Source organism: Monodelphis domestica, chromosome 4, assembly GCF_027887165.1.
Source record: "Monodelphis domestica isolate mMonDom1 chromosome 4, mMonDom1.pri, whole genome shotgun sequence".
Classification (NCBI taxonomy): Eukaryota; Metazoa; Chordata; class Mammalia; order Didelphimorphia; family Didelphidae; genus Monodelphis; species Monodelphis domestica.
In genome coordinates, this window is record NC_077230.1 from 121531745 (window position 1) to 121557638 (window position 25894).

Sequence of the window (25894 nt, forward strand, 5' to 3'; positions counted from 1 at the left end):
CTGGGACTGCAAACTACAGTTTTGTTATATTAAAAATCTCTGGGTTTTTATGACTGATCTCTCTCTTGGTTCTCTTCCACTCTCTAAAAGTTGCTCCTTTCTTGGCCTCCTTTGCTGGATCATCAGATTCCCTACATCTAGGGACACCCCAGAACTCTGTCCTAGGTTCTCTTTTCCTCTTTCTCTACACCATCAGTTCTTATAGTTTCTCTCTGTGCAGAGGACTCCTAGTTCTATATATCAGCTTTGGGCTCTCTTCCAAATTCCAGGACTACATCAACCTCTTAGGTATTTTTGAAATAAATGTCCCACAAGCATCACAAACTAATATGTCTAAAATACATCTTATTAACTTTTCCCCAGAACTCACCCTTCTTCCTAATTTCCCTATTTCTGATGAGAGTATCACCATCCTTCCTTCCAGTCATTCAGGTTCACAACCTCCATCTTTCTCAACTTTTCACTCTCCCTCATTCTCAATCCACAACCAATTGTAGTCTTATAAATTCCATATTCTTCCTAGTACCCTTAGGCCATAACCTCTTATGTGTAGTACTGACTGCCTCTGAATAGGTCTCCCTGTCTCAAGGCTCCACTATTGGATCCATCAGTTCCAGTCTCTTCCAAACTGCCAAATATCACTGCTAAAGTGATATTCCTCCATGCCCAAAGGGCGCTAAAAGACTGTCTGCCCTTTGATCCAGCCATAGCACTGCTGAGTTTGTACCCCAAAGAGATAATAAGGAAAAAGACATGTACAAAAATATTCATAGCTGCACCACTTTTGTGGTGGCAAAAAATTGGAAAATGAGGGGATGCCCTTCAATTGGGGAATGGCTGAACAAATTGTGGTACATGCTGGTAATGGAATACTATTGTGCTCAAAGAAATAATAAAGTGGAGGAATTCCATGGGGACTGGAACAACCTCCAGGAATTGATGCAGAGTGAGAGAAGCAGAACCAGGAAAACATTTATACACAGAGACACTGTGGTACAATCGAATGTAATGGACTTCTCCATTAGTGGCAATGCAGTGATCCTGAACAACTAGGAGGAATCTACGAGAAAAACCACTATCCACATTCAGAGGAAACACTGTGGGAGTAAAAACACCAAAGAAAAACAACTGCTTGAATACATGGATTGAAGGGATATGGTTGGGGATGCAGACTAAATGAACATCCTAGTGCAAACATCAACAACATGGAAATAGGTTCTGATCAAGGACACAAGTAATACCCAATGAAATTGTGTGTTGGCTGTAGGAAGGGTGGGTGGAAGGGAGAGAGGGAAATAATGTGATTATTGTAAACAAGGTGTGATTATTGTAACCAATGAATAATGTTCTAAATTGACTAAATAAACTAATTCAAATGAAAAAAAAATAAATTGATATCCCTGAAGTGTGGTTTGACTCTCATTCCCTTGCTTAAAAACCTCCAGTGGTTCCTTTTATTTCTATAATCAAATATAAACACCTCTCTAAAACACTTCATACCCTAGAGTAGTCTACCTTTCCACACTCATTATATATTTTTCTCCTTTACACATGCCACATCTTCTAACCAAACTGGCCTGCTTTCTGTTCCCCATTGTTAAGATTAAAATTCTCTGGAGACTATATCCTAATTTATGTGTATTAAATAATTTTTAAAAGCAGGTCAGAGAATGAAAAGGCACCAAAACACATGTGATAGGGTGTTCCCTTTGCAAGCCTCTCCCTCACCTGGCTGGCCATGCCAGTTTATCCATGGTTCCAAGGCAAAAGAGCCCTACTTTCTTTCCTCAGTTTAATTTTATGCTCCTTTATAATATCAATTTTTCTGAGCTCCTCTGATTTGGTAGACTCCAACCTCAGTCCAGATCAGAGGTGGGTCTTCTGGATGCCAGGAGTCAAGACAAGTGTCTTCCGAATGTCAGGGTGCCACAAGGCCTCTGGAATATCCCACCCCACCCCCAAGGGTGTGCTTGTGCATGTCTCCCACAATCTGAAGTAGTTTGTTGACAGATAAGCAACTGGCTTGTTCTTAATTCTCAAAGGGTAGGGTTGAATTACAACTTAATTCAATCATAATGGGCTATTTTAAAATCCGTATGAAACTATCCAGTTTCAAAATTTAAAGTCAATCTTAGGGTACAGGTAAAGGTACGAGCTAGTGTCAAATTCTCATATATGTATAGAGTACACAATCTCCGTCCTTATGGCTTCGCACAGACTGTCTCTCCCACGCCTAGAATGCACTCCCTATTCCTCTCCACATCACAGAATTCCATGCTTCCTTCAAAGTTCAGTTTTGGTATTATGTTCCATATGAAGCCTTTCCTGATTCATCTCCCCTCCGTGAACTGCTAGTCTTCCCCAGAAATTACCCTGCATTGAACTCTATATACTCATATATGTACATGTTATTTCCCCCAATATAATGTTAAGTTCCTTGAAAGCAAAGGCTGTTTCACGTATGTCTGTTTTCCTAGCACTCTAGCATGGGTAAGCTTTTTATATGCCTGCTGTTCGAATGACTCTAGTCAATACACCTTTAGGGCATCAGTTCCAGCATATATAAAACAAAAGTGCTATTCCCAATAGCTTCTAATGCCCCTTACTAGGTTTTTATATATTTGAGAGCCTATGTTTATGAATAAGGATAATATTACACTAAAATAAAAATTTTTAAATAAAGTCTTTCTTTTTACTCAGGCAAATTATATAAAGCACTGCCTCAAACTTGGACAGCAGTTACCTTTCCAAATGACAAATGTGTTCATTTTCAGTGAAATATCAAAATTATGCATTTACCTTATTCTGAAATTAATAACCTCCCTCTCAATCACGAAACTACAAATACAAACTCCTTAGCTACCACAATCATTTCTAGCCTTATTTTACATGATTCTCAATTCTATTCTATTCATTCTAGCTAGACTAGACTTCTCTCAGATGTCTTCCTACTATATTCCGTCTGTCCTTTCAATAGGCTGTCCTTAATGACTAATACATACTTCTTTCTTTTCCTTCAAGTCTTATCCTGTGTACCCTTTCCAAGAAGCTTTCTCAGATCTTCCCCAACCCTGAACAGCCCACACACATACAAACACACAAACATGTTCTCTTTGAACTCAGATTTTCTTAAAGAATTTTCCTTTACATGTAGCACTGTATTTTGTAGTGGAATTATGTGTGTATGAATTATTTATTTCCTTTATAGACTGTAAATTCCTTCACAGAAGGTACTGTTATTTTTCATTGTTGTATCCCCTGCACCTAAATAATGCCCTGAAATGAAGAGAAAAATTATTTTCAGAAATGTTGATTAGTTATAATCTCAGAGAAACACAATAGAAGGGTCTCTAATCTTTACCACTAAAACAAGAATTATGGGGCAGCTGAGGGTTTTGGGGAGATTTCAACATGCTCATCTCCCAAAAGAATCACAGTGGGGATTGTGGGAAGGAACTCCTTCCCCCATTATGTTGCTTTGTTTTGATGTAATCAATCATCGACCTGGAAGTTGGTTACCATTGAGATGCGCAGGGACAGACAGGCTCTCAGAGAAAGAAAGTTGAATCTGGAAACTTCTTCTGCCTTGGAACTGATACTATCAATTCTAAGACAGAAGATATAGGTTTAAAAAAAAAACAAGAATTCGGCATTTATGAACACTGTCATGAAGGTCTATGCATAGTGTTGCCCTTTGCTTGTTGACACTAAAATAAAGTTTAAAAGGGGCAGATAATTAAACAAAATATAACCTTATAGAAAGGCTTTACAGTTTGCATAATGCTTTTGTATTTAAAATGTTTTTGTATTTAATACTAAAGTCTATAAGATAAAGTAGGGCAGATATTTAGTATCCTCATGTTATAGAGGAAACCATGGTTCACAGAGGTTGCCCAAAATTAGGTGATAAAGTACAAAAGAGCCAAGGCTTGTCAAATTCAAGGTTTCTCATTCCATGTCCAGTGCTGCACTCAAAAGTTAAATTCCTCTGGGAGAGGGAAGACTTAAGCTATATCAAGAAATGAATGTGATATAAAAACAAAACCCATCAATAAACATAAAAGTTTTTTGTTTTTTTAATTTGGCCTAACTCCAATCTTCATCAGTGGAGAATAATCAATGATGAAATCATAGCTTTTTCGAAATTAAAAAAAAAGTGTTATAATTCATTACGAGTCTTATATTCCAAGGAAGCTACTGATATGAAGAAAATTCTCTTATACTCCAAAAAATATTTATACTATTTGTAGTGGTTCTTTTGATGATAACAAAGAAATAGAAACAAAGTGGATGACTATCAAATGGCTATATAAATTGTGGTACTTAAATATTATTAGGCTGTAATGTGTGATGTATACAGATTATATACACAAAGAACTATACAAAGTGATACAGAGTAGAGACAAAAAAAATACACCATGACTATAACAATGTGAATAGAAATAAAAATCAAACTAGAAACAACAAAAATCAAAATAAATGTAACACAATTATAAAAATTAAGCATGACTAAAGATATGAAAGGACACTCCCAACCTCCCCTTTCATGGAGGTGAGAGGTCCACAGATGGTACACATTGTATGTTGACTTTTTTCTCTCTAAAAAATATTATATGGGATGGTTCTCTGGGAGTGGAATGGGAATGGAGAGAGAAACCTGGAGCTAATGATGATGTAAAAAACAACACATCAATTAAACACCCCCTTCCCCCCAAAAAAACCCACATAGTGTTATGCTTTGGGCAAATATTATGAATGACTCAATGAAACCTTAGTAGATTTGAAGTTCCTTGACTGGATCCATGTCAAAAAATATCTTTATAGCCCCATCACCTAACACAAAGTATTACAAAAAGTAGACATTTAACAAATGCTCTAGAAGTAAGTATCTGACATATGTGTGAATTATATAATACTTAAAAGCTCAAAGGCCAAAGGCGTGGCAGTGCTGAACAAAAACTTGCCATTCAAGTTGCCATCTCCTTTTTTATTTAGTCTTATGACAATACCATAAAAAATCTGTGCTATAGCTAATTTTAGTGACAAAATACCAAGTTTCCCATGACTAGGAATATAGCAGGCTCCTTTGCACAAGGTGAAACCCAAGCAATCCTGCACATAGCTGTTTTGTCTGAAACAAGAAAGGACCTATTGAGAAACAGTAATCTCAATCAATTAGTTGCATCCACAGCATCAATCCTAACCACAACTCTATACCTAGCTCAGGTCTCAAAAAAAAAATGTTTTTAATTGGGCTCTTTGGGTAGATAAGATTTTGGGAGCTGTTCTTAGAATTTGTCCCAAGCAGGAAGAGAGGAGAGTTAGGCTCACCAAAGTCAGTACATGCAAAGGACTGCAATACTTAAGATTGGGACCCAGAAAAATACTCCAGTTCCCCTTTCTGCCAAAAAAAAAAAAAAGATAATTGTGAGAGCCATTTGGCAGTGTTTTACATAATGGGAACCCTAAATGAAACATAGGAAAAATACACATACAGGTGCCCAAAGTACAATGACACCACTTGAATCTACTTAAAACTAATAGAAAAACATTTCCTCTCAATAATGTGGTTGAAGGCAAGGGCAATAGAATTATCAAAACTGATCAAGGTAAGCATTTGTCTAGTTTGTTATCAACTTTTGTAGACACTGGACTGTGGAGCTAATACAATAAAAATACTCATTAAGGATAAATGTAAATTACAGAAAACTTAAATTTGATAACATAATGAAAACTAAAGGGATTCTTTCAAATTATAGACTTGAAAATGTAATGCTTTCTAAACTACATTTTCTTCTCAAATTCACAGACAAAAAGATTTGTGGTCCGTGCAATGAAAACAATACAATTTCCACTAATTTTGAGAGTATCCCAAGGCTCTCTCTTAGGCCTTCTTTATCTTTTCTTTTATACATTTTCATGACCTCATCAGTTTTCATGGGTTTAAATGCCATCTCTATGCAGATAACTCCTAGATGTATATAACTAGCCCTAGTTTTTCGGCATTCCAGTCCTCAAATACTGAATATTTGAAATTGTATATCTCTTGGGCATTTAAAACTCAACAAGTCCAAAACAAAACTCAATGCCTTTCCCAGGAAAACTCACCATTTCTTGCAAACTACCCTATTACAGTCAAGGGATTCCACCCATTCTTCCAATTTCAAAACCTCAGGGCCAATTTCAACTTATTTTCACTCACCCCAATATCCAAATAGTTGAGAAATCCTATCATTTCTCTCCCTGTAACATCTCTGAATGTCCTCTCTTGTCCATTCCCACAGCTACTTAGTTCACAGATCCTGATCAGCTAATATCTAGACTACACTGTAATCTTTTTTGATTTCCCTACCTCAAGCCCCTTTTGTTAAATTTATGGATTGAATCAGCAGATTCTTTATCAGCCTCAACTCCAGTAGAATTCCTTCTTACAGGACACTCCACTTCGAGTGTGTCTCTTTCAAACTCCCAGAAGAACCAACCACAACAACCAATCCTATTCTGGTCCTTGTCTCTTTCTTTTAAAGACCTTTTTTCTTGTGTCACTTCCCCTAATTCCACATCTAACAATCACAGCAGACGCTCTGCTCTAGGAACACCAAGAAAGCAGTTAGTTAATTCTAATTTGTTACCCGCTATTGCACACATGGGTCACAGACCTCCCACTTCATGATTAAGTGGGATATTTACACCTTTGGTGATTAGATCTAACAAGGGCAGATCTTCCCACTCAACTTTAAGTATTGTGCTTATTACATTTTGGGGGATTAAATCAACAAATAGATGAGGGATTGTAATTTAATCTTCACAATCAAGGAAGAGCTAAGTACCTTCATTGTTACAATCAGGGGAGAGCCAAATCCAATCTTCACACTTTCCACTAAAATCTATCTTCTACACAGTCACCAAATGTGATTTTTCTAAAGTACAAAGTTGATGTTACCTCCTACTCAATAAACTCCAGGGGCTCTTAGTAATCTCTAGGATCAAACAGTCAATAAACATTTAGCAAGCACTGACTATATCCCAAACCGCAAATTAGTGAAGATATATAAAGACTGGCAAAAGACAGTTCAGGCTCTTAAGAAGCTCACAGTCAATGGGGGAGACTCTATGCAAATAAACATACAAACCAGTATAAATTGAAGATAATAAATGACAGGAAAGGCACTAGAATAAAGGGAGCTCAAGGAAGGTAATAAAATTAAAGAAACTCAAGAAAGGCTTCCTGTTGAAGATAGGATTTTAGCCAGGATTAAGAAGAAACCAGAAAAGCCCAGGCAGTGATGAGAAGGGAGAAAGTTCTAGGCATGAAGGGCAGCCAGTAAAACTGTCCAGACTCAGGTTATGAAGTGTCTTGTACTTGGAACAGCAAGGAGACCACTGTTGCTGGATTATAGAATATGCAATCACAGAATCTCCTGGAGAAGGAATATAGGAGGTAGCAAATTATTAAAGAATTTCAAAAAAACTGAGAAGAGATCCTGGAGATAAACACTAGAGATAAAGAATAGAAGGGCTGAGAAGGGCTGAAATGTAGAAGATCATTTTAACAACTGAGTAGAAGATGAACTCAAGTGAATACTCTTCTAGCACTTAAACCACATTAAAGTCTCATCCTTTCCTACCACTTTTCCAGCCTTCTTACACACAATTCTCATTCTATAATCTAGTTTTAATGGTCTAATCATTCAGCATACATAGCACTCCATCTTTCCTCTAGGTCTTTGCTCTGACTGTCCTCCATGCCTAGAACTTTCACCCTTCTCATCACTGCCTCCTGGTTTTCTTGGCTTCCTATAACTCTCACCAGCCTTGAATGCCCCATTTCTTATCTTCTACCCCCGGAATGCTTAATTTCATTAAAGACTCAAATCAAGAACTACTTCTAAAATATGTAGATATACTTAAATGCACATATATAAATATAATACACACAAACACGAAGGTTTCCCCATTAGAATGAAAGTTCCCTCAAGGGCAGAAACTGATTTATTTTTTTTTTCTTTGCAACTCCAGTGCTTAGCACTGGTTGGACACCAAGTAAGCACTTAGGAAATGTTTATTGATTGTCTCCACCAGAGTGAATTTCTGGAAACCAGGACAAATTGTAGACCTATTTCTCCATGGGAAAAATATTACAATTTAAAGTTTCATTTCTAAGAATTCAGAAACAAAATTAATTCTAAGTTCAACAATGAAGATCCTATGTATTCTAGCAGACAACTTGAGTTTGTAGATCTAGCTGAAAAAAGATCTTGATGATCATAATGTACAGTCCCTTTACTTATACACAAGCATAATGAAGTCTTAACAACTGAAAAATATTCTAATATGATATAAGGAATGCTTAGTACTTGTTCAGTACTGTACAGAGCCAAACAGATGTCTGAGCCACTCCACTAGAGACCTTCCTCCCAGTTGGCACTGTATCACTAATATCATGCACTTAGCACAGTTATTCAACCAATTCCAAATGTGGTACATCTATATCTTTTCCCCATATCTCTTTCTCTCCATCTATTTCAAAATCAAGTCAATGTTTTGCTAAAATTTAAGTAAGTATGACCTTGGATTGGTTTTGAGTATCTTCAAAACTTCTTTCATCTCTAACAAGTCTGATTTAGAATGTTAATTTTCTTATTTATAATTATAGAGGTATTATATAGCTATTATATAAAAAGATTATAGATTTGGAGCTAGAAGGAATCTTAGGGTAGGAGTCTTTTTAGGGTCCCTGAATTAAAAAAAATTTTTATAATTGTATTTCAATATTATTTATTTCCTTTCTAAAATTATGTATTTTATTCTATGTGTTTAAAAAATGTATTCTCATAAGGAATCCACAGTATTTACCAGACTGAAAAAGGGGTCCAAGACAAAAAACAAGTTAAGAACCACTGCTTTATGATAGTTCCACTTGATTTACTCAGATTTAACAGTTTTTAAATGTCAGATCTTGTATTGGAAACTAGCTTTTTGGAAGACAAGTTCAATGATCCTTCTACTACACTACAGCACCTCTTTTATGATTCAAATCACAAACATTAAATACCATGGTACAGGGCACTGTGCTAGACTCTGGAAATATGAAGTGAAAAAAATGACAGCACCCTGGCCTTGAAGAATACACTCAAGAAGTATACATAATAGAGAAATCATATCATCAAATAAATATAAGATAAAATATAAAGGCAAAGAAGTCATACAAAATCTTATAGGAAAAAAAGCATCTTTGAACTCATTTACACAAAGAATTTATTTGAGCTACACAAAGTCATACAATGACCTCATGTTTTTCATTTTCAGCAAAAGGATGCCCAAACAAAGACTAAACTAGAATCCAGAACTCCTGATTCCTGGATTAGCGTTCAATGAAAGTCTAATAAATCCAATTCGTTACACATGTATTAAGGATCTACTGTTTGCAAAGCACCATGTGACAAACACACACAAAAAAATCTCAGTCTTCATAAAGTTTTCTGCAGAAATTTACTGAAGACTACAACATATGCATTAAGTAAATACAAATTGTATACAAAGTAATATATCAAGAGCATTATCAAGCATTAACCACTGAGGGGGTTGGTCAGGAAAGGTCTCATCTCATATAAAAGGTGGCACTGACCTGCACCTTAAAGAAAAATGGAGATTCTCAAGAGATGGAGATGAATTCAGTATGCATTCCAGGCACAGGAGATAGCCTTTACAATGACAGTGAAATGAAAATGGGAAGTGGAATTTTATATATAAAGAACAGCAAATATGTCAGATTTAAATTCTACACTGAGAAGTTTTTATTTTAAGAGGCAACAAGGAACCACTAAGTAAGAAGGCAATGTTTCATTTTTGTCTTTATATCCTCAGCTCTTGGGAAAAAGCCTAGCACATTTGAAGTGCTTAATAAATGCTTATTAACTAACTAAATCTATGTTTTGGGGATATTAATTTAGGAGCTGTATAGAGGATGGGCAGGAGAGGGAAGATGCTGAAAACAAGGAGACCAACTGAAACAGTCCAGGTGAAGGATGATGAGGGTATCGATCAAAGTAGAGGCTATATGTGAATCAAGATGTTGCGGAGGGAGGTAAGCGACTGTTATCAGGGATAAAAAATAGATAGGGAAGAAATACAATCCAGGACAACTGAATTAAGGACAGAGGGAAAGAACCCATATGCACAAGAACAGTTATATTAGCAATTTCTGTTGTAGCAATAATCTGAAAATAAGATATACATAACAAATAGGAAGTGAACAAACTGTTATATAAATGTACCTGAATTTTATTGTGCCATAAAAATGATGAATATGAGATTCAGAAAAATATATTAATACTTGTATGAATTGATACAAAGTAGGAAGCAGAATCAAGAGAAAAATATTCATAATGAACACATATAAAAGGAAAGTCTAAGACTTCAGAATTCTGACCAAAGTAGAGGCCAACCATGACTTGAAAGACTGATGATGAAATTAACCTTCTGCTCCTCAGTAAAGAGAGACTAGATCCATGTTGGCAAACCAATGGCATGTGTGTCAGAGCATGCTGGAGGCCCCCCCCCCATTCCCTTCCTCCTCCATATGTGCCTGAGGACATTTCATCATCCACCCCTCTGTCCATCAACCCAATGGGAGCACTTCCTCCCCTGATTGGGGGAAGGGAGTTGGGGGGCTCACATGCAGCATGAAGGTTGCAGTTTGGGCACATGGTCTCTAAAAAGTTCACTGTCCCTGGACTATAGCAATGATCTTGAAAGTGGGTACCAGGCTCCCGTTGGGGCCTAGGATCTCATATTAAAGTATATATAACCAACCGGCAGAAAGGTGGGAAAACATTTTACATCCTATCCTCACCGCTATATCCAACTGTGATCCTGGTCTCACACAGAACCAAGCCTTCCCTTTTATTCCTCAATATTTCCACACTCCACTACTCTTCTCTCTCTTACTCTAGTGCAAGTACCCAGCCTTCTCTCTTCTGAATGAAGCACTGGACTCCTAGGGCAGCTATTATCTAAACTAGATGCTGTCCATAAAAGCTGCATACTCACCACAAGGGAAAATCGCACTTTCCCCTAGCCCCTTAGAAAACAGGGGCTATTCCATTATTGCCTCTCCATCTCTGTGCCTGGCACCTAACTGGCATTTAATAAATTTTGCCAACAAAGTGAATTTTGAAAGAAAAAGTTTATTGAATTAGCTTTGGAAAGTCTGATGTCTAGATCCAGCCACAGATTCAAGAAGTCATCTCTCTTTTTCCTTTCACTTCTAAACTCCTTAATTTACACTTGCTGCCTCCACTCCAGCAACATCTACAAACTTCTTCAACCCACTGCCAATTGTTTGTGCCTATGACTACTGAAAACAGACATCCTGAAGATGACTAATAACCTTCTAATTGCCAATGCATAAAATCTCATTTTAATTCTCCCTCAAATTTCATATTTTCTTCCTATACCAAACAGAGTGCACATTTCTTAAAGACAGGAGAAACTTATTTTTAAATTCCCAACACCTAGGTTAGTGCCTTGTACTTGTTGGATGCTTATTGAGTTAAATGAAAGAAAGGGCAAAAATATAAAAAATAAGGGGAGAATAGGGACTGATAACTTTATAGAATGAAGGAGAGAAGTGAACAGAAGTAATCAAAGATAATAATGAGGCTTCAAGCTTGGATGACTATGAAATTAATGGTACTATCATCAGAAAATAGGAAGTTTTTTTAGATTGAAGGAAAGAAGAATTTATTAAATACCTTCTATGTTCCAGGAACTATGATAAACATTTCATAAATATTATAATATTGGGTTCCGTTTTTGAAACTTTGAGGTTAAAGTACCTCAGAAAAGTAGAGATGTCCAGCAGGCACTTAGAAACTTGGGAAGAGTATCTAAAGAATCTAGACATACAGATTCAGAAGTCTTCTACATATATAACTGATAGGGGGCAGCTGGGTAGCTCAGTGGATTAAGAGTCAGTCCTAGAGACAGGAGGTCCTAGGTTCAAATCTGGCCTCAGCCACTTCCTAGCTGTGTGACCCTGGGCAAGTCACTTGACCCCCATTGCCTAGCCCTTACCACTCTTCTGCCTTGGAGCCAATACATAGTATTGACTCCAAGACGGAAGGTAAGGGTTTAAAAAAAAAAAAAAAATATATATATATATATATATATATATATATAACTGATAAGTGAAGAAAAGTGAAAAGGTTAAACATAGGAGAAAATATCCAGAAAGAAAAGGACCCATAGGACAAAGCTTCCAGGAACAATCAAACTTAAAGAGTAGGAGTAAAATAAACCCAAAAAAGGAGATATAAAAGGTGAAACAAGAGAAAACAATATTACAGAAGCACACAGAAAGGTATTAAGAAGTGGATATCAACACTGTCAAATACTACAAAATGGTTAAGGTGGCTAAGGACCTGAGAAAAAGCCACTGGATTTGGAAAATAAAAGGCCAATGGTGAGCTTGATGGAAGCAGTTTCAGTAAGTAGGGAAATGTATGGTATTATTTAGATATCATTAAAGATTTGGGGCTGCAAGGTTTATAGAGATCATTTCATCTAACCTACTAATTTTACAAATGAGGAAACCAAAGCCCAAGAAGAGTTAAGTATGCCTGGGTCAAAGGTGGTAGAGAATTAAATTCAGGTTTTTTTTTTACTCCAAAGTCAATACTCTTTCTACAAGACAATGAAGGTGTTAAAAAGTGAATTTTTAACATGGTAGTTTAGCAAAGAAGGGAAAAAGAAAAAAGATGCTTGCTAAAGAGAATAGTATTGTCAAGGATAATTTCTAAAGCTCCTTCCAGCTCTAAATCATAAAACTTTATGGTTTTTAGTTTAAAAATAAATGAAAGATGATCTGTTGAAAGAAAGGCATTAAGAAAAACAAATTTCTATTCCCATTGATTCATCTAAACATGAATGTATTTTCACTGCTACCCAAATTTTCTGGGCTTCAATTAATATCTGCTAGTGGAAAGCATAGAGTATACTATAAGATAATAAAAATTCATCCACTCCTAACTGCCATATACCAATCAATCAGTGGATAAGCATTTATTAATCATCTACTATGTACCAGGAACTCTCTGAAGCACTGGGGATACAAAAAAGGGGCAAATGCCAATTCCTGCTCTGAAGTTCACAATCTATTAGAGAAGATAAGCAAATATATACAAGCAAGCTATAAATGGGATAAGTAAGAAATATTAAAAGAGGGAAGGTCCTAGAATTAAGTGAAATTGGTAAGGCTTCCTGTAGAAGATAGGATTTGGGGGCTATTTTTCCTTCATTTTTAAAAATGACCAATGACTTCATGGGGTGATATCTTTGACTTGTGAGTGGACTGAATTTAAGTGAGGCCGAATGGAGCAAAGTTGTTAGCCTCACTCTCTCCTCCAGTTATCCAAGTCCAGTGGCAAGCCAAAAGTCAAGACAACTTTGATGATGGCCTACGATGCAGTGGATGACCTTGGTGTCCGTTCCTCCAGGGGAAGTCCTCACATGCTTGGGATAGATATGCATCCCCCTAACTCACTGAAAGATTTGAGATTTGTTGGTTACCCTCAACCTGGTTTAGCTAGTCAGACAGTTTTATCCATTTTGACTTGAATCTTGGAAAGCCAGGAGGCAGAGAGGAAAAAGAAGAGTATTCCAAGCATGGGGAACAGAGAGTGAAAATGTTCAGAGATAAGAGATGGAATGTCCTGTTTGTGGAACAGGAAGGACAGTGTCACTGGATCAAAGAGAACATGGTAGATAGACAGTAAGATGAAAAAAGACTGGAAAGGTAGAAGGAGGGGAAGTTATGAAGGGCATGAAATACTAACAAAAGACTTTGTATTTGATCTTGGAGGTGCAGTGAAACACTGGAGTTTATTAAGCAGGAGTGAGACATTGTTAGAGCTGTGCATTAGGAAAATCACTTTGGCAGCTGAATGAAGGATGGTTTGGAGAGATGAGAGAATTGAGGCAGGCAGACTCATCAGCAAGCTTTCTGCAAATAGTCCAAGCCTGATGACAAGTGTCAGGAGTAGGGAATATATTCAAAAGATGCTATAAAGTGAAATCAACAGGCCTTGGTAACAGATTGAATAAGAAAGAGATGGCAAAGAGTTGAGGACAATACCTAGGTTGAGAATCTGGGAGACTTGGAGGATAGTAGTGGCCTCTTCACAGGAATAGGGAAGTTTGGAAGGCGATAGGTTTAAGGGAAAAGACAATGAGTTCAATTTTGGACATGCTGAGTTTAGACATTAAGATATCTTAAAGGCAGATGACTATATGAGACTGGACTGGAGATAATGAGTAAAGAGATCATTGAATCCACTGGAGTTAGTGAGATCATTAAATGAACTAGTATAGAGGAAGAAGAGGAAAGGATTTGGGACAGAGCCCTCTGGGACACCTACATTTAGTAGTAATGACCTAAATGAGGATCCAGCAAAGAAGACCTAGTAGGAGGCATCTGACAGGTAGGAAGAGAAACAAAAAGAATGGAGGGACAAAAACTTAAGAGAAAACAAAATATGAAGAAGAGGATGATAACGGTCTCAAAAGTTGCAGGGAAGACAAGACGAATGCCTGATTAAAGGCCATTGGATTTGGCAATTAAGAAATTATTGGTAACTGGAGAGTACAAAAATACAGTTTCCATGGACGGATAAGGTTGGAAGCAGAATTGTGGAGTTAAGAAAGTGAGATAAAAGTGGCAGCAAAAATTGCAATCTGCCTTCTCAAGGAGTTTAGTCACAAAAAGCAGATGAGATATAGGAAAATAGCTGGGACAGAAGGATCAAGTGAGGATTTTTGGAAGATGAGGGAGACTTGGGTATGTCTGTAGGCATTTGGAGAGGGGCCAGTAGACGGGGGGGGGGGGGGGGGGGGGGGGGGGGGGGATCAGGAGGGCTTAGTAAATGTAAACAAACACAAATACTCTACTAAAAACTTTCTGTCAACATCATTTTACTGTAGGAGTATAAGGCTATGCCAGTGAACCACAAGTATTGGAGGGTTTGACCAAGCAGAAAGGCTTTTAAGATTCCCTCCCTCCTCCCCACCCAATCAATGAACTATCTTCAAAAGAAGTTTAGCTATTTTCTGAGTTTCATCTTCAGAAGGTTAATCCAAAGGTGCTGTGAATTGTATGAGTGGAGGAAATATCAACAATGATGAAATCACTGATCTTTTGAAGTACCCACAAATATATATATATTTAAAATAATATGCATACTTTATCATATACTAGTAATAAATCACATATTAGTATTAAACTAGTTCCATACACTAGTACCATTGTACCATATACTAATAAAAAACCATATGCTAGTAATAAACTTGAGTATATAATACACTACCCACCAAAAAATAAAAATAAAAAACTTTATTTCTCATAGACTTGATTCCAACAAATAAAGTATCTCTCCAGAATGTCAACAAGTAAAATAGATTTTACTGCCCTATTGGCTATTAATTTTTGGTAAAGGAAACTAAAATATACTTATACATATACACCAGAATCAAAATGCCCATAGAGTTTTATTAAGCATAAAACAAAAATTTGTGTTTATCCTAATACATTTTAAATATTTTACATATAATGGTGACCAAATAACTAGACTTACATCTTTGAATAACAGCTTAAATTGTGAGATTCCATAATATTTTAACAAGTCCTCAACAACAATAAAGTGTATATTAGTGACAGCAGAATAGTTTAGAGGAACTGTATTGAGGCTGCATCTGAAGTACGCCCGACCCAGAAAGTATTTTTAGCAAATGTTCAATCAATGTTGTATTTGCACATAGCCTAAATTAGAAATTAGAAATTGGGTGGCATAAATTTAAAGTAACATGGTTACATGGGATTTTTAAAAGCTATTTGATTAGTATCTAAAAGATTTAACCACCTAATAGTTTGAGACATATTATACTATATCTAACCCTAACCACAACCCAGAATCTTTGCACAACTAGAATTCAGTAATGTGAAAATCATATCATTGCTGCTTTTAAGAAAGCATCACACCACAAATAAAGATTTCAAATTCTAAAACCTATTAGATATAACTCAAAATTCACAGACCTGAAAAATAGTCAAGTGTCCTCAAAACTAACATATAGTATTAAAATATTACCTTAAAATGTACCATTTGAGGCTTATTTATTATGCAACTGCATAATAAACCTGATCCACTAAATCCCCTCTTTCCATGAATGAAGAACTATATTTCTCATATAATAAAGCACTGATATCCCTGAGATTATGAGGAATATGCCCATAGATTGATGCAGCAACCATCAGTTTGATTAAAACAAACAGCTTTTTATGATGAAAAATGTAATGAAACAAAAATAACTTTTGGTTAAATTGGGAATGAATTAAGTGGCTAAAAATATGGTGCACCCACTAAGTTAGAGAGGCTGTTGTGCAGTAGAGGCTTCTATAACAATAGTCAAATATTTGCTCAAATAAAAATGGTTTCCAGTCTAAATTTAGGTTATATTCATATTACCGAATCAAATTCAAGATTTAGTTAACATATCTAGTTAATTACAACAGGCACATAATGGTCTTAAAAGAAATGTATTGTGGACATCGAGTCCAACATTCTCTTCCAAAATCCAGTCCTTCCTTTAAGGATTTAACTCCAAATGCAGAGAAAGTCAGAATAATAAAATGCTTATTTTAGTTGTGTTTTTTACAGTTCAACAACTCTCACTTCTACTGAAATTATTGCTTCAAGATTCAGATGCATCGAAATTAGCGGGGCTTTTTGTTCTCTTTCCTATGCATATTTCCTCTCTAGCATAGTAGCTAGAGTTGTACAGTTTAAACTGAGGCCCAAGATTTTGTCACTTTAACAACTGAGCCAGCGTTACTTAGCCTTGGATTAGATAAACAGCTGAAATATTACAAGTCTTAGAACAAGGTCTTTTAAAATGCCACGAAACTTTCTTTTTGTGTGATGTTGCTATATTACAAATACCGCAGTCACCAGCTCTGCATGTGCATACGTAACTGTAGAAGCCTTCAACTTTATGGAGACTTTAGGAAATGCACAAGCACATATCCTTAGCTTAGCCTCAACTTTTTTTGGAGGGGAGCACAGTTTCTTAACCATTCGTACACAGCAGTATAAATGTATGACGTATATAAAACAAATGTTAGCCACATTCTACCCCGGCATCAATGCTTACTCAAGTCACTAAACAAGTGGAAATATATGAAGTTTTAAAAATAAATGTAAGACACATTCAGCCTTGTATCAATGTTTAATTCAAGTCACTAAGCAAGTATATGAAGCTTAAAAACAAAAACATTCAACTCTTGAGCATCAATGCTTAAAACAGATGACTAAAAAAGTAGAAGTATATATATGAAGCTTAAAAACTGTTAGCCCCATTCTATCGTTGCAACAATGCAATCAATTAATTCAAGTCAATCAACACAATACCTATAAGTAAAGGAAAATTCTAAAGATGCGTTAACCCTATTTTAAGTCTCCAAGATCCTTGCATCCATCCTTCCACCTCTTTTCTCCCTCCAAGCGGCCCAAGGCAGATTCCGAAAAACTGTTTTACTTGAAGAGGGAGTGAAAAAGCCCAGGGAAGTATGGAGATGGGGGTGGGAAAAAAAAGTGATGGGTTTTTTTTTTGTTGTTGTTGTTGCTTTTGCTTTCCTCATTAGCTAGACCACTTCCACGGATGCTTTCCTACCTGGAGTACCTACTTTAGAAACCCACACACACGTAGTGGAATACCCCGAAAATCACACAAATGTTCCACGGTGCTCGTGGGATGGGAAAAGGGGGTGGGGTGGAAAAGAAAAAGGCTTACCTTCATATATTAGTCGCGTCCTTTCGGATGGAGAGAGGAAAAATAAAAGAGCGTCCGGTCCCCCCCCCCACGGGGGAAGAAATGAGGTTCCCCCCTTCTGGTTGGCTCTCAGTGTTCCCCAGGCAGCAGGAGAGGCCACCAGCCCACTGGCCTTAGCAGCCAGCACCACCTCATACTGCGGGGTTTGCAGCAACAGTAGCAGCACCACCGGGTGAAGGGAGAGCAAGAGGGGGAGGGGAAAGGGGGAAGAGAAGGGGGAGGTGGAAGAAGCAAAAAGGTACCCTTTACCACTCTCCCTCCAACACACACACACATACACAACAAACTAATTTACAACACCTTCCTCCTCAAAAATGAGACCAATAAATGAGGGGAGGGAACCCAGGAGACGAGGTGGGGGTGTGGAATTCGCAACACCACCGTCCCCCCCCCCCGAAAAAATTCCTAACCCTGTCTCCCCAGATTCTCCCCTTAATTCTGCCTAGAAAACCCAGGAGTCTGGTTTAGAAAGAGGACGCAGGAAAGCGGGAGGGTGTCAGCCAGAGCAGGGTTGGAGCGTGAGAGAGCGAGAGGAGGCTCGGTCACCACCACCACCACCCCCTTCCCCTTCCTCTTCCTCCTCCTCCTCCTCCTCCTCCCTCAAGCTCTCCCCGTCTCCCGGGGCCGCAGCATAGCAACCGAACATGGCCGCTGCGCAAGCGCCGCCCGCTCAGCCAAGGGGAGAGGGCAGCGGGAAGGGGAAGGAGCACAGAGAACGAAGAGGGCGGGGAGGAATAGAGAAGGGGGAGAGAATCTCGCGAGAGGAGAAAGCCCTTAGCCCAATTCGGTCCCAGACTTTGGGGGAGGAGCGAAGGTTGCGGCAAGCTAGAGAGAATGTAGGGACGCGCAGGTGCGACCCGAGTGAAATGGAGAGAGGGGGAGGGGAGGTCCGTAACTCCGCCCCTCACTCTGCGAGCTTTGAGGTGATTTGGACAGATGTTCGGTCTCCGCCAGCCACAGCCAAGGGGAGGAGAGGTTGCGGGGCAGACTGGGGTTAGGCGATCGCTGCAGCCCCAGGGAACCCGAGTCCTTGTGCCAACCGTTCAGTTCATCAGAGCATACAGCCCTAAAATGAAGAGACGAAACAAATAAAGCCAGAATTTAAAAACACATCAAACTCATTTTTATAACCGAAATTAATTTGTCGCTTTCACTATGACCGCAGGGAGCTTCTCCAAGTACCTAATAAGTGAAGGAACCTACAGGATCTTGGTCCAACCCATTTGGGGAAACTAAGCCCCCCCTACAGAGCAGGTTCGTTGCCCAAGGTCACGTTCCTATTGCCCTCCAGATCTAGAATTCCAGCTTAGATCCCATGATTCCCAAGTCCAGGAATTACCACACAATCAACCTGTTCCCTTTAGAACTGATAAAAAATCTATTAAATCCTGCTAATACTAATTGCCTTGGACCACCTGCAGTTGTGATACATATACAAATAGATGTAGCACATTATGATTTGCTTTTGTCACCAGAGTCAGAAAGAGCTGGATTTGAACCTTCCTGCAGATAACTAACCACAACCATAACTCTTCGGGACAGGCAACTCTAAGCCTTTTAGATGGCAGAAAGTTGCCCACTGCATCAACAAAATTCCCTATATTGACAAAATTCAACAGTCTGTGAACCAAAAATAAAACCAAAATACATCATCAGGAAAACAGTATCAAATGCATTTGTTCTTGGAGCAAACCAAGTGTCATACTGGTATCTACAAAATATTAAAAGAACCAAGGAGCTGCTAGGTAAGTCAGTGGATTGAGAGCCAGGCCTAGAGACAAGAGGTACTAGGTTCAAATGTGACCTCAGACACTTCCTAGCTGTGTGACCCTGGACAAGTCACTTAACCCTCATTGCCTAACCCTTACCATTCTTCTGCCTTGGAACCAATACACAGTATTGATTCTAAGATGGAAGGTGAGGGTTTAAAAAAAAAAAAGAACCAGAAGAAGGGCCTGTTGTGTTGGATGGTTCCCAAATAGAAGATTTGTGAGAATTCATGAATAAGAATTGCATAAGATAATAGCCTATTTCAATCTGTACCAATGAAGGGAGTAGTCACAACTGTAAGATCACAGACCTATTGAGGTCCTCAAGTATGAAGCATCATTTCCATTAAAGTATTACTGCAATGGTTCATCTTGGCTCAGTGGTGACTTTAGGTTCTGAAACTCAAGGTCAGTATTGCACAAGCTCTGGTAGGTTCCAAAGATTTGTGGTACAAGCCTCACCTTGTACTAAACCCAGCTAAATTCAAAAAGTAAACTAAGATATGCCCAATGACTCACTGCCATTAATCCTCCTGGAGCTATTTGCATGTTAAAAGGCTAATTGGTCGAATTTCTGTAGGGGAGATATTTTGAGTGAAGGTGGATCTTTTATAAACCACTTAAATGGCAGCAGGTAGGAAATAGCCAGATCTGCCTCCCTGTAAGGCTAGCTCCTTTTAGAGGTTTGGTCTTCTAAACTTATGTCAAAGCAAGGTAGATAATCCCCATTCTCCCAATGTACACAGAGCAATTCAGCATGGTTATATAAATATAGATATAGATCATAAGATCATAGACCTAGAGCTGGAGGGGATTTTAGAAGTTGTCTAGTTCAACCTTTTAATTTTATAGATGAGGAAAATAAAGCCCAGAGAATTAAGTGAGTGAAGGAAGGATTTATTAAGCACCTACTATGTGTAAAGCACTGTGCTAAACCCTGGGAAGACAAATAGAAAAGACAGTTTCTGCTCTTGAGGGCTTACATTCCAATGAGGAAGACAACATATATGGAAGGATCCCAGTGTCTGCCCCAAAGTACACAGTAATGCCTTATATTGTTTTCTGTTGTTGAATCATTTGATGGTGCCACGGACGTTGATGGCAGACTCTTCTTTTCTGGGTCTTTAGTAACTTTGGCTATAGCTCCTCTAGGAACAATTGTCAGGTTGCATCTTCACAGTCTGGGTTGCTTTCCAGTATGATGACTTCAACGTCTGGGTTGCAAGCCAATGTCTAAGACTGCCTCATTGGAATCTATAGGGAGATGGTGGTCAATGTGGTGGGGGTGTGATAGAGTGCCAGCCTGTTCACTCCTGGGGCCCCTCCCCCATTGAGGTGATCAATTTCATATACTATTGAGGCTGTCACTTTTTCTCTAGTGCCAGCCTCTATCACAGGGGTGGTTTGGTATAATGCTTCCAATTTCTTCCTCATGGGACCTTGCTGTTTCAGCTAATCTTTTGCTGGCCTTCTATAGGGCATTTAATTGGCTTGCTTCAAAGTCACATCAGTGTCAGAGTGAATTTAAACCCTGATTCTTTGACTCCAAATCTTGAACCCAAGACACAGTATTGATTCTGAGATGGAAGGTAAAAGTTTAAAAAAAAAATAAGGTGAAAGAAGATCCTCCATAATTTTGCTCTAATGCAGTTCCAGAATTATTCCCTAATAGTTAATCTTTGGCTCCACCAAACCTGGTCTCCTCACTATACCTCTAATTCTATCCAACTTAACTAACATTGTATTAAGCCCTGCCTCTATATCTTTATCCATATGATCTCCCTTGCTTAGGCTTCTCTCTCCATCTAAATCGTAATCAACCTTTAAGACTCAGCTGAAGTCTCATTTCCTCCATGAAGCTTTCTAAGACCACAGTGATCTCATCTTTGACTGAGAATGAATAGTACTTACTGTCCATACCACTCATTTAGCTCTTAACATTTACTGACTGTATTATCCTCTAATAAATCAGGAAGTTCGGAGGACCTGGACTCTAGTGCAACCTCAAACACTTCTGTCTTTGTGACCCAGGGCACATCACTTACCTCGATGAGTCCCAGGTAAAGATGCTGACCTGCATTAGGAGAGGCATTTTCTCCCAAGGAGCTCCCAACACTGATGAAATCACCAGTCTAATTAAAAGCAACTTTAAAAAGTATTCTCTAATGTAGATCTATTTTTAAAATTTGGGGGTTCAAATGCAGCCTCTGACACACATTAGGTCTGTGGCCCAGAATCAATCACTTAATGCATGGGGCAGCTAGATAGTACAGAACATAGAGCACCTGACTCCAGAGTCAGGAGAACCTGGGTTCAAACCTGGTCTCAGACATTTCCTAGCTGCAGGACACTGGGCAAGTCACTTAATCCTGATTGCCTAGTCCTTGCCACTCTTCTGTCCTAGAATTCATCCTTAGACAGAAGGTAAAGATTTAAATTTAAAATAATAATATTTTTATTATTTGGACTTGAGATCTGTGTACAGAAGGCAATTCTAGGACTTGTCTACAAAGTCCTAGAAACCTGCTAAACTATTCAGTACTGGAAGTTAATTGACGCTTCTAATGGTTTCAAGTAAACTAATCTTGTCTCTCTAAAACCTCTTAAGTGGGAACTGTATCTTTTACTTATTTTATATCCCCCATTGTGGGCAGTTAGATAGAGCACTAGGCCTGGAGACAGGACGACTTAAGTGCCTCCTGTGTATGTAGGGCACAGCTAGGTGGCACAGGGGATAAAGTGTCTGGCCCAAAGTTAAAAAAAAAAAACCATTTTCCAGACTTCAAATCTGACCTCAGACTCTTACTAACTGTGTGACCTTGGGCATATCACTTAACCTTGTTCACCTCAGTTTCCTCATCAGTAAAATGAGCTGGAGAAGGAAATGGTAAACCACTCCAGTATCTTTGCCAAGAAAACCCCAAAATGGGGTCACAAAGAATTAGACAGGATTGAAAAATGATTCAGCTCAATCCCTCATGGTGCCTAACACTCTGCTGGAAATATATATTTTTGAAGTGAATAGAGTCATTGGATGATCATAGGATCATAGATTTAGAGCTGGAAGGAATCTTGGAAACAATTTAGTTCAGATTTATTATTTTAAAGAAGAGGAAACTGAGACCCAAAGAAGTTAAGCAACTTGACCAACATCTCCCAAGTAGTAAGTGACTAAGGCAAGATCGGAATCCAGATCCTCTGACTAAATCCAGTATCTCTGCCATGTTGACTGGGATAGCTCCACACCACTCAATCCAAATACCAGAAAAATCTAGACCTGTTAACCGTTATGAACCCTATAGTAAGGAGCGTTGCTTTCTTATTATTTTCCTCTTTTCCCTGCATGCAACACTTCTAACCACACCAGAGAGGCTATTCCTTCAAGGGCAAATGTCCTCAAATTAATGTTCCAAATAACGGCATATTGCAGTCATTGGGTGGGTGACTTTTCCTAGCAAAGGCTGTTTTTGTTTTTTTTTTTTTCAGAGAAGGAACTAAATAAATGTGAATGGATAATTCCCAGAGATTTAAAGGGGAGGCAGGAAGTCCCCAGTACTCCTGAATCCCTGTATGAATAATTATCCCCAAAACTCACATTTGAAGTTGACCAAGTTCTTTCAATGTCAATGATCCTGTAAGGGATATCCACTGGGATACAGAGACACAGAGATTTCTACTGTTCCCCCCTCCTGCCATTAATTATAGGGTATAAGACACAAAAAGAAACAGCTATTGCCATTTTGATGGCACTGATAAGTTTGGCAGTGTTTGAGTCAGTAGGTTCCACATTCATGCTTTTAAGCTTAATAGTGACTTATCAAATTTTCATTTTATCCACCTCTATGATCTTTCTCCTACCCTTACTTTCCTCTTTTAGATCCTTGCTTTCCTTTCCCTTTTTCTTTCTTTCCCTCTATTTGCCCCTCTCTTCTTTTCCTCCAAAATCCTTTATCATAATTTTATTCCCTTTTCTCTGATTTCCTACCCGGGTGACAATCTCTTTCCCCTACCTTTCTTTGACCCTTAGAGTAAAAACAGTTCCATCTTCAGTTTCCTCTCCCTCTCTGACCCTTAATTTCTTTGTTCTCCTGAACACTTATTTCCTCATCTCTTTTCCCACTATCTTCTTCCCTTTTTTCTTAATTGCAATAAATAAATGTTTATTTATTATTCATTACCCTAGTAGTCAAAGACCTGTAATTACACTGATGTAGGAACTCCACCTACCAACTCAGACTCTGTCCATAATTTATAGTCTTAGAGAATTGCCCTAGAGACCCTCAGAGGGCTTAGGTAACTTGGCCATGGTCACAAAGTTAAGATATCAGAGGCAGAATTAAAACCCAGATCTTCTCAACTCCCAATTCAGAACTCTATCCACAAAACCATGCTATTGAGCATTTTTTCTTTGTTAAAAATATTTTTTAATATTCACATTTAACACTTGTTTACAATACAATAAATTTATATTAAATAAATGAGCACTGGGAAATAAACCATCCAGAGACTAAGTAACTTAATCTTAAAGAATGGATAGAGTCAAAGGGAAATTTAGAAATTATAGATAATTTCATTAAAGATAATAACAACAATAAAATAATATTCCAAAGTTTGGGGATACAAAAAAGTTATTAGGGGGGAAATACATCTTTACCTAATTTTACTAATAAAAAAAAGAAAGAATTGACCAGTGAATTGGGAATGTGCCTGAAAAATAATAGAAAACCAACAAATTTAAAAATACCAAGATCAGAAGAGAAATCTGAAAAATCAAAGAAGAAATTAACAAAATTGAAAACAAGAAAACTATTGGAATAATAAATAAAAGTGGGAACTAATTTTTAAAAAAGAAACAAAATAGATAAATAACAAATCAAATTTAAAAGAAGATAAAAGAAAACCAGAATTTAAGTATCAATAATGAAAAAAGAGAATTCAGAGTATATGAAAAGAAACAGATGGTATTATTAGATATTATTTTGCCTAACCTATACTAGTAAAAATGATAACCTATATGAAATTTAAAACTTGACAAAAAATATAAAATACCCAAGTTAGCAGAACAAGAAATAGAAAATCTAAACAGCCTAATTTCAGAGAAAGAAACCAAACATTCCATAAATGAATTTCCAAAGGCAGAAATAAAAAGAAGGATCAGCTGGATTCACAAGTGAAATCTGTCAAACATTTGAAGAACAATTAATTCCAATACTGTGTAAATTGCCTCCAAAAACAACAAAAGGGATCCTACCAAATGCTTTCCATGACACAGATATGTCACAGATACATAATTTTTTTTTATTTTAGTAACTTTTTATTGCTAGAAATCAGTACTTGGGTTCCCAGGCTGTTCTGAAATTGTGCAGTTGAGAGTTAGCACAATCATTATAAAAAACCCCAAATAAAAACAACAAACCAGGGGGTGAACTAAAATCACGGAACAATTAATGAAGTGCACGGGTCAACAGAAATATTAACATGTGCTTAACCATCAATTTTACAAATAAAATTAGATACTAATAAGAAGTGACAGGGCTATTACTGGCAAGAGAAGAACTATGTACAACAATGCCATTCTAGCAGAACTAAGGGCCCTCCCCTACCATAGGGAAGAACATAAGTTGAATTTCAATCCCCTGAACCTCCTCGACAGAATATTTACTAGATCACAGAGTCACTGGACTAGACATCAAACTCTCACAGCTCAGTAAAGAACAGTGATGAGAGCACAGCAACAGAATTACAGATAAGAAAGTTTCCTTCCAAGATCAAACAAATTTAAACTTTTCTAAAGTGCTCCAATACTTCAGTACAAAAAATAGAAAACACTGATTATGAAGATGGCACAAACAAAACTGAATGTGTCCCTCCCTCCTTCTCTCTCTCTCTCTCTCTCTCTCTCTCTCTCTCTCTCTCTCTCTCTCTCTCTCTCTCTCTCTCTCTCTCTCTCTCTCTCTCTCTCTCTCTCTCTCGTAATCATTTGGCAGCTAGTCTGGCATTCAGGGAGATTTGAGACCAGGAGAATAAGAGCAATAGTGATAAGGGTCTGATTGTCAAACCTAAGTGAACTGCAAGATGGTGGTACCTGTGACAGAGAGGGAAGTTCAAAAGAGGAATGTTTTTTTGAGAAAAGATAGTTCTATTTGGCCATAATGAAAGATACCTACACTATAATCTTATCTAATAATAATACAATTATTTTTTAGCACAACAAAGATACAATGTTTTGGATGAGGCAA

At 37.7% G+C, this 25894-nt stretch overlaps 1 protein-coding gene and 1 long non-coding RNA gene across 5 annotated transcripts in view; one reads left to right on the top strand and one right to left on the bottom strand.

The window, feature by feature from the left end:
- The window catches only part of LOC103099397 (uncharacterized), a 189450-nt gene extending 179365 nt beyond the window's left edge, over positions 1-10085 (top strand). The window contains exon 3 of the long non-coding RNA XR_008911163.1: positions 9954-10085. This is a non-coding gene — a long non-coding RNA (uncharacterized LOC103099397). The remainder of the gene's footprint in view (positions 1-9953) is intronic.
- Positions 1-18591, bottom strand: part of PTPN4 (protein tyrosine phosphatase non-receptor type 4) — a 259634-nt gene extending 241043 nt beyond the window's left edge. Inside the window, exon 1 of one of the 4 annotated variants that reach the window (XM_016433589.2) lies at positions 17848-18591. In XM_016433589.2, coding sequence (XP_016289075.1) covers positions 17848-17853 — 6 coding nt within the window. In that variant the 5' untranslated portion in view covers positions 17854-18591. The remainder of the gene's footprint in view (positions 1-17847) is intronic. The other 3 variants (XM_056793752.1, XM_056793751.1, XM_016433588.2) reach the window with 3 other exon arrangements.
- Positions 18592-25894: the final 7303 nt, after the last annotated feature.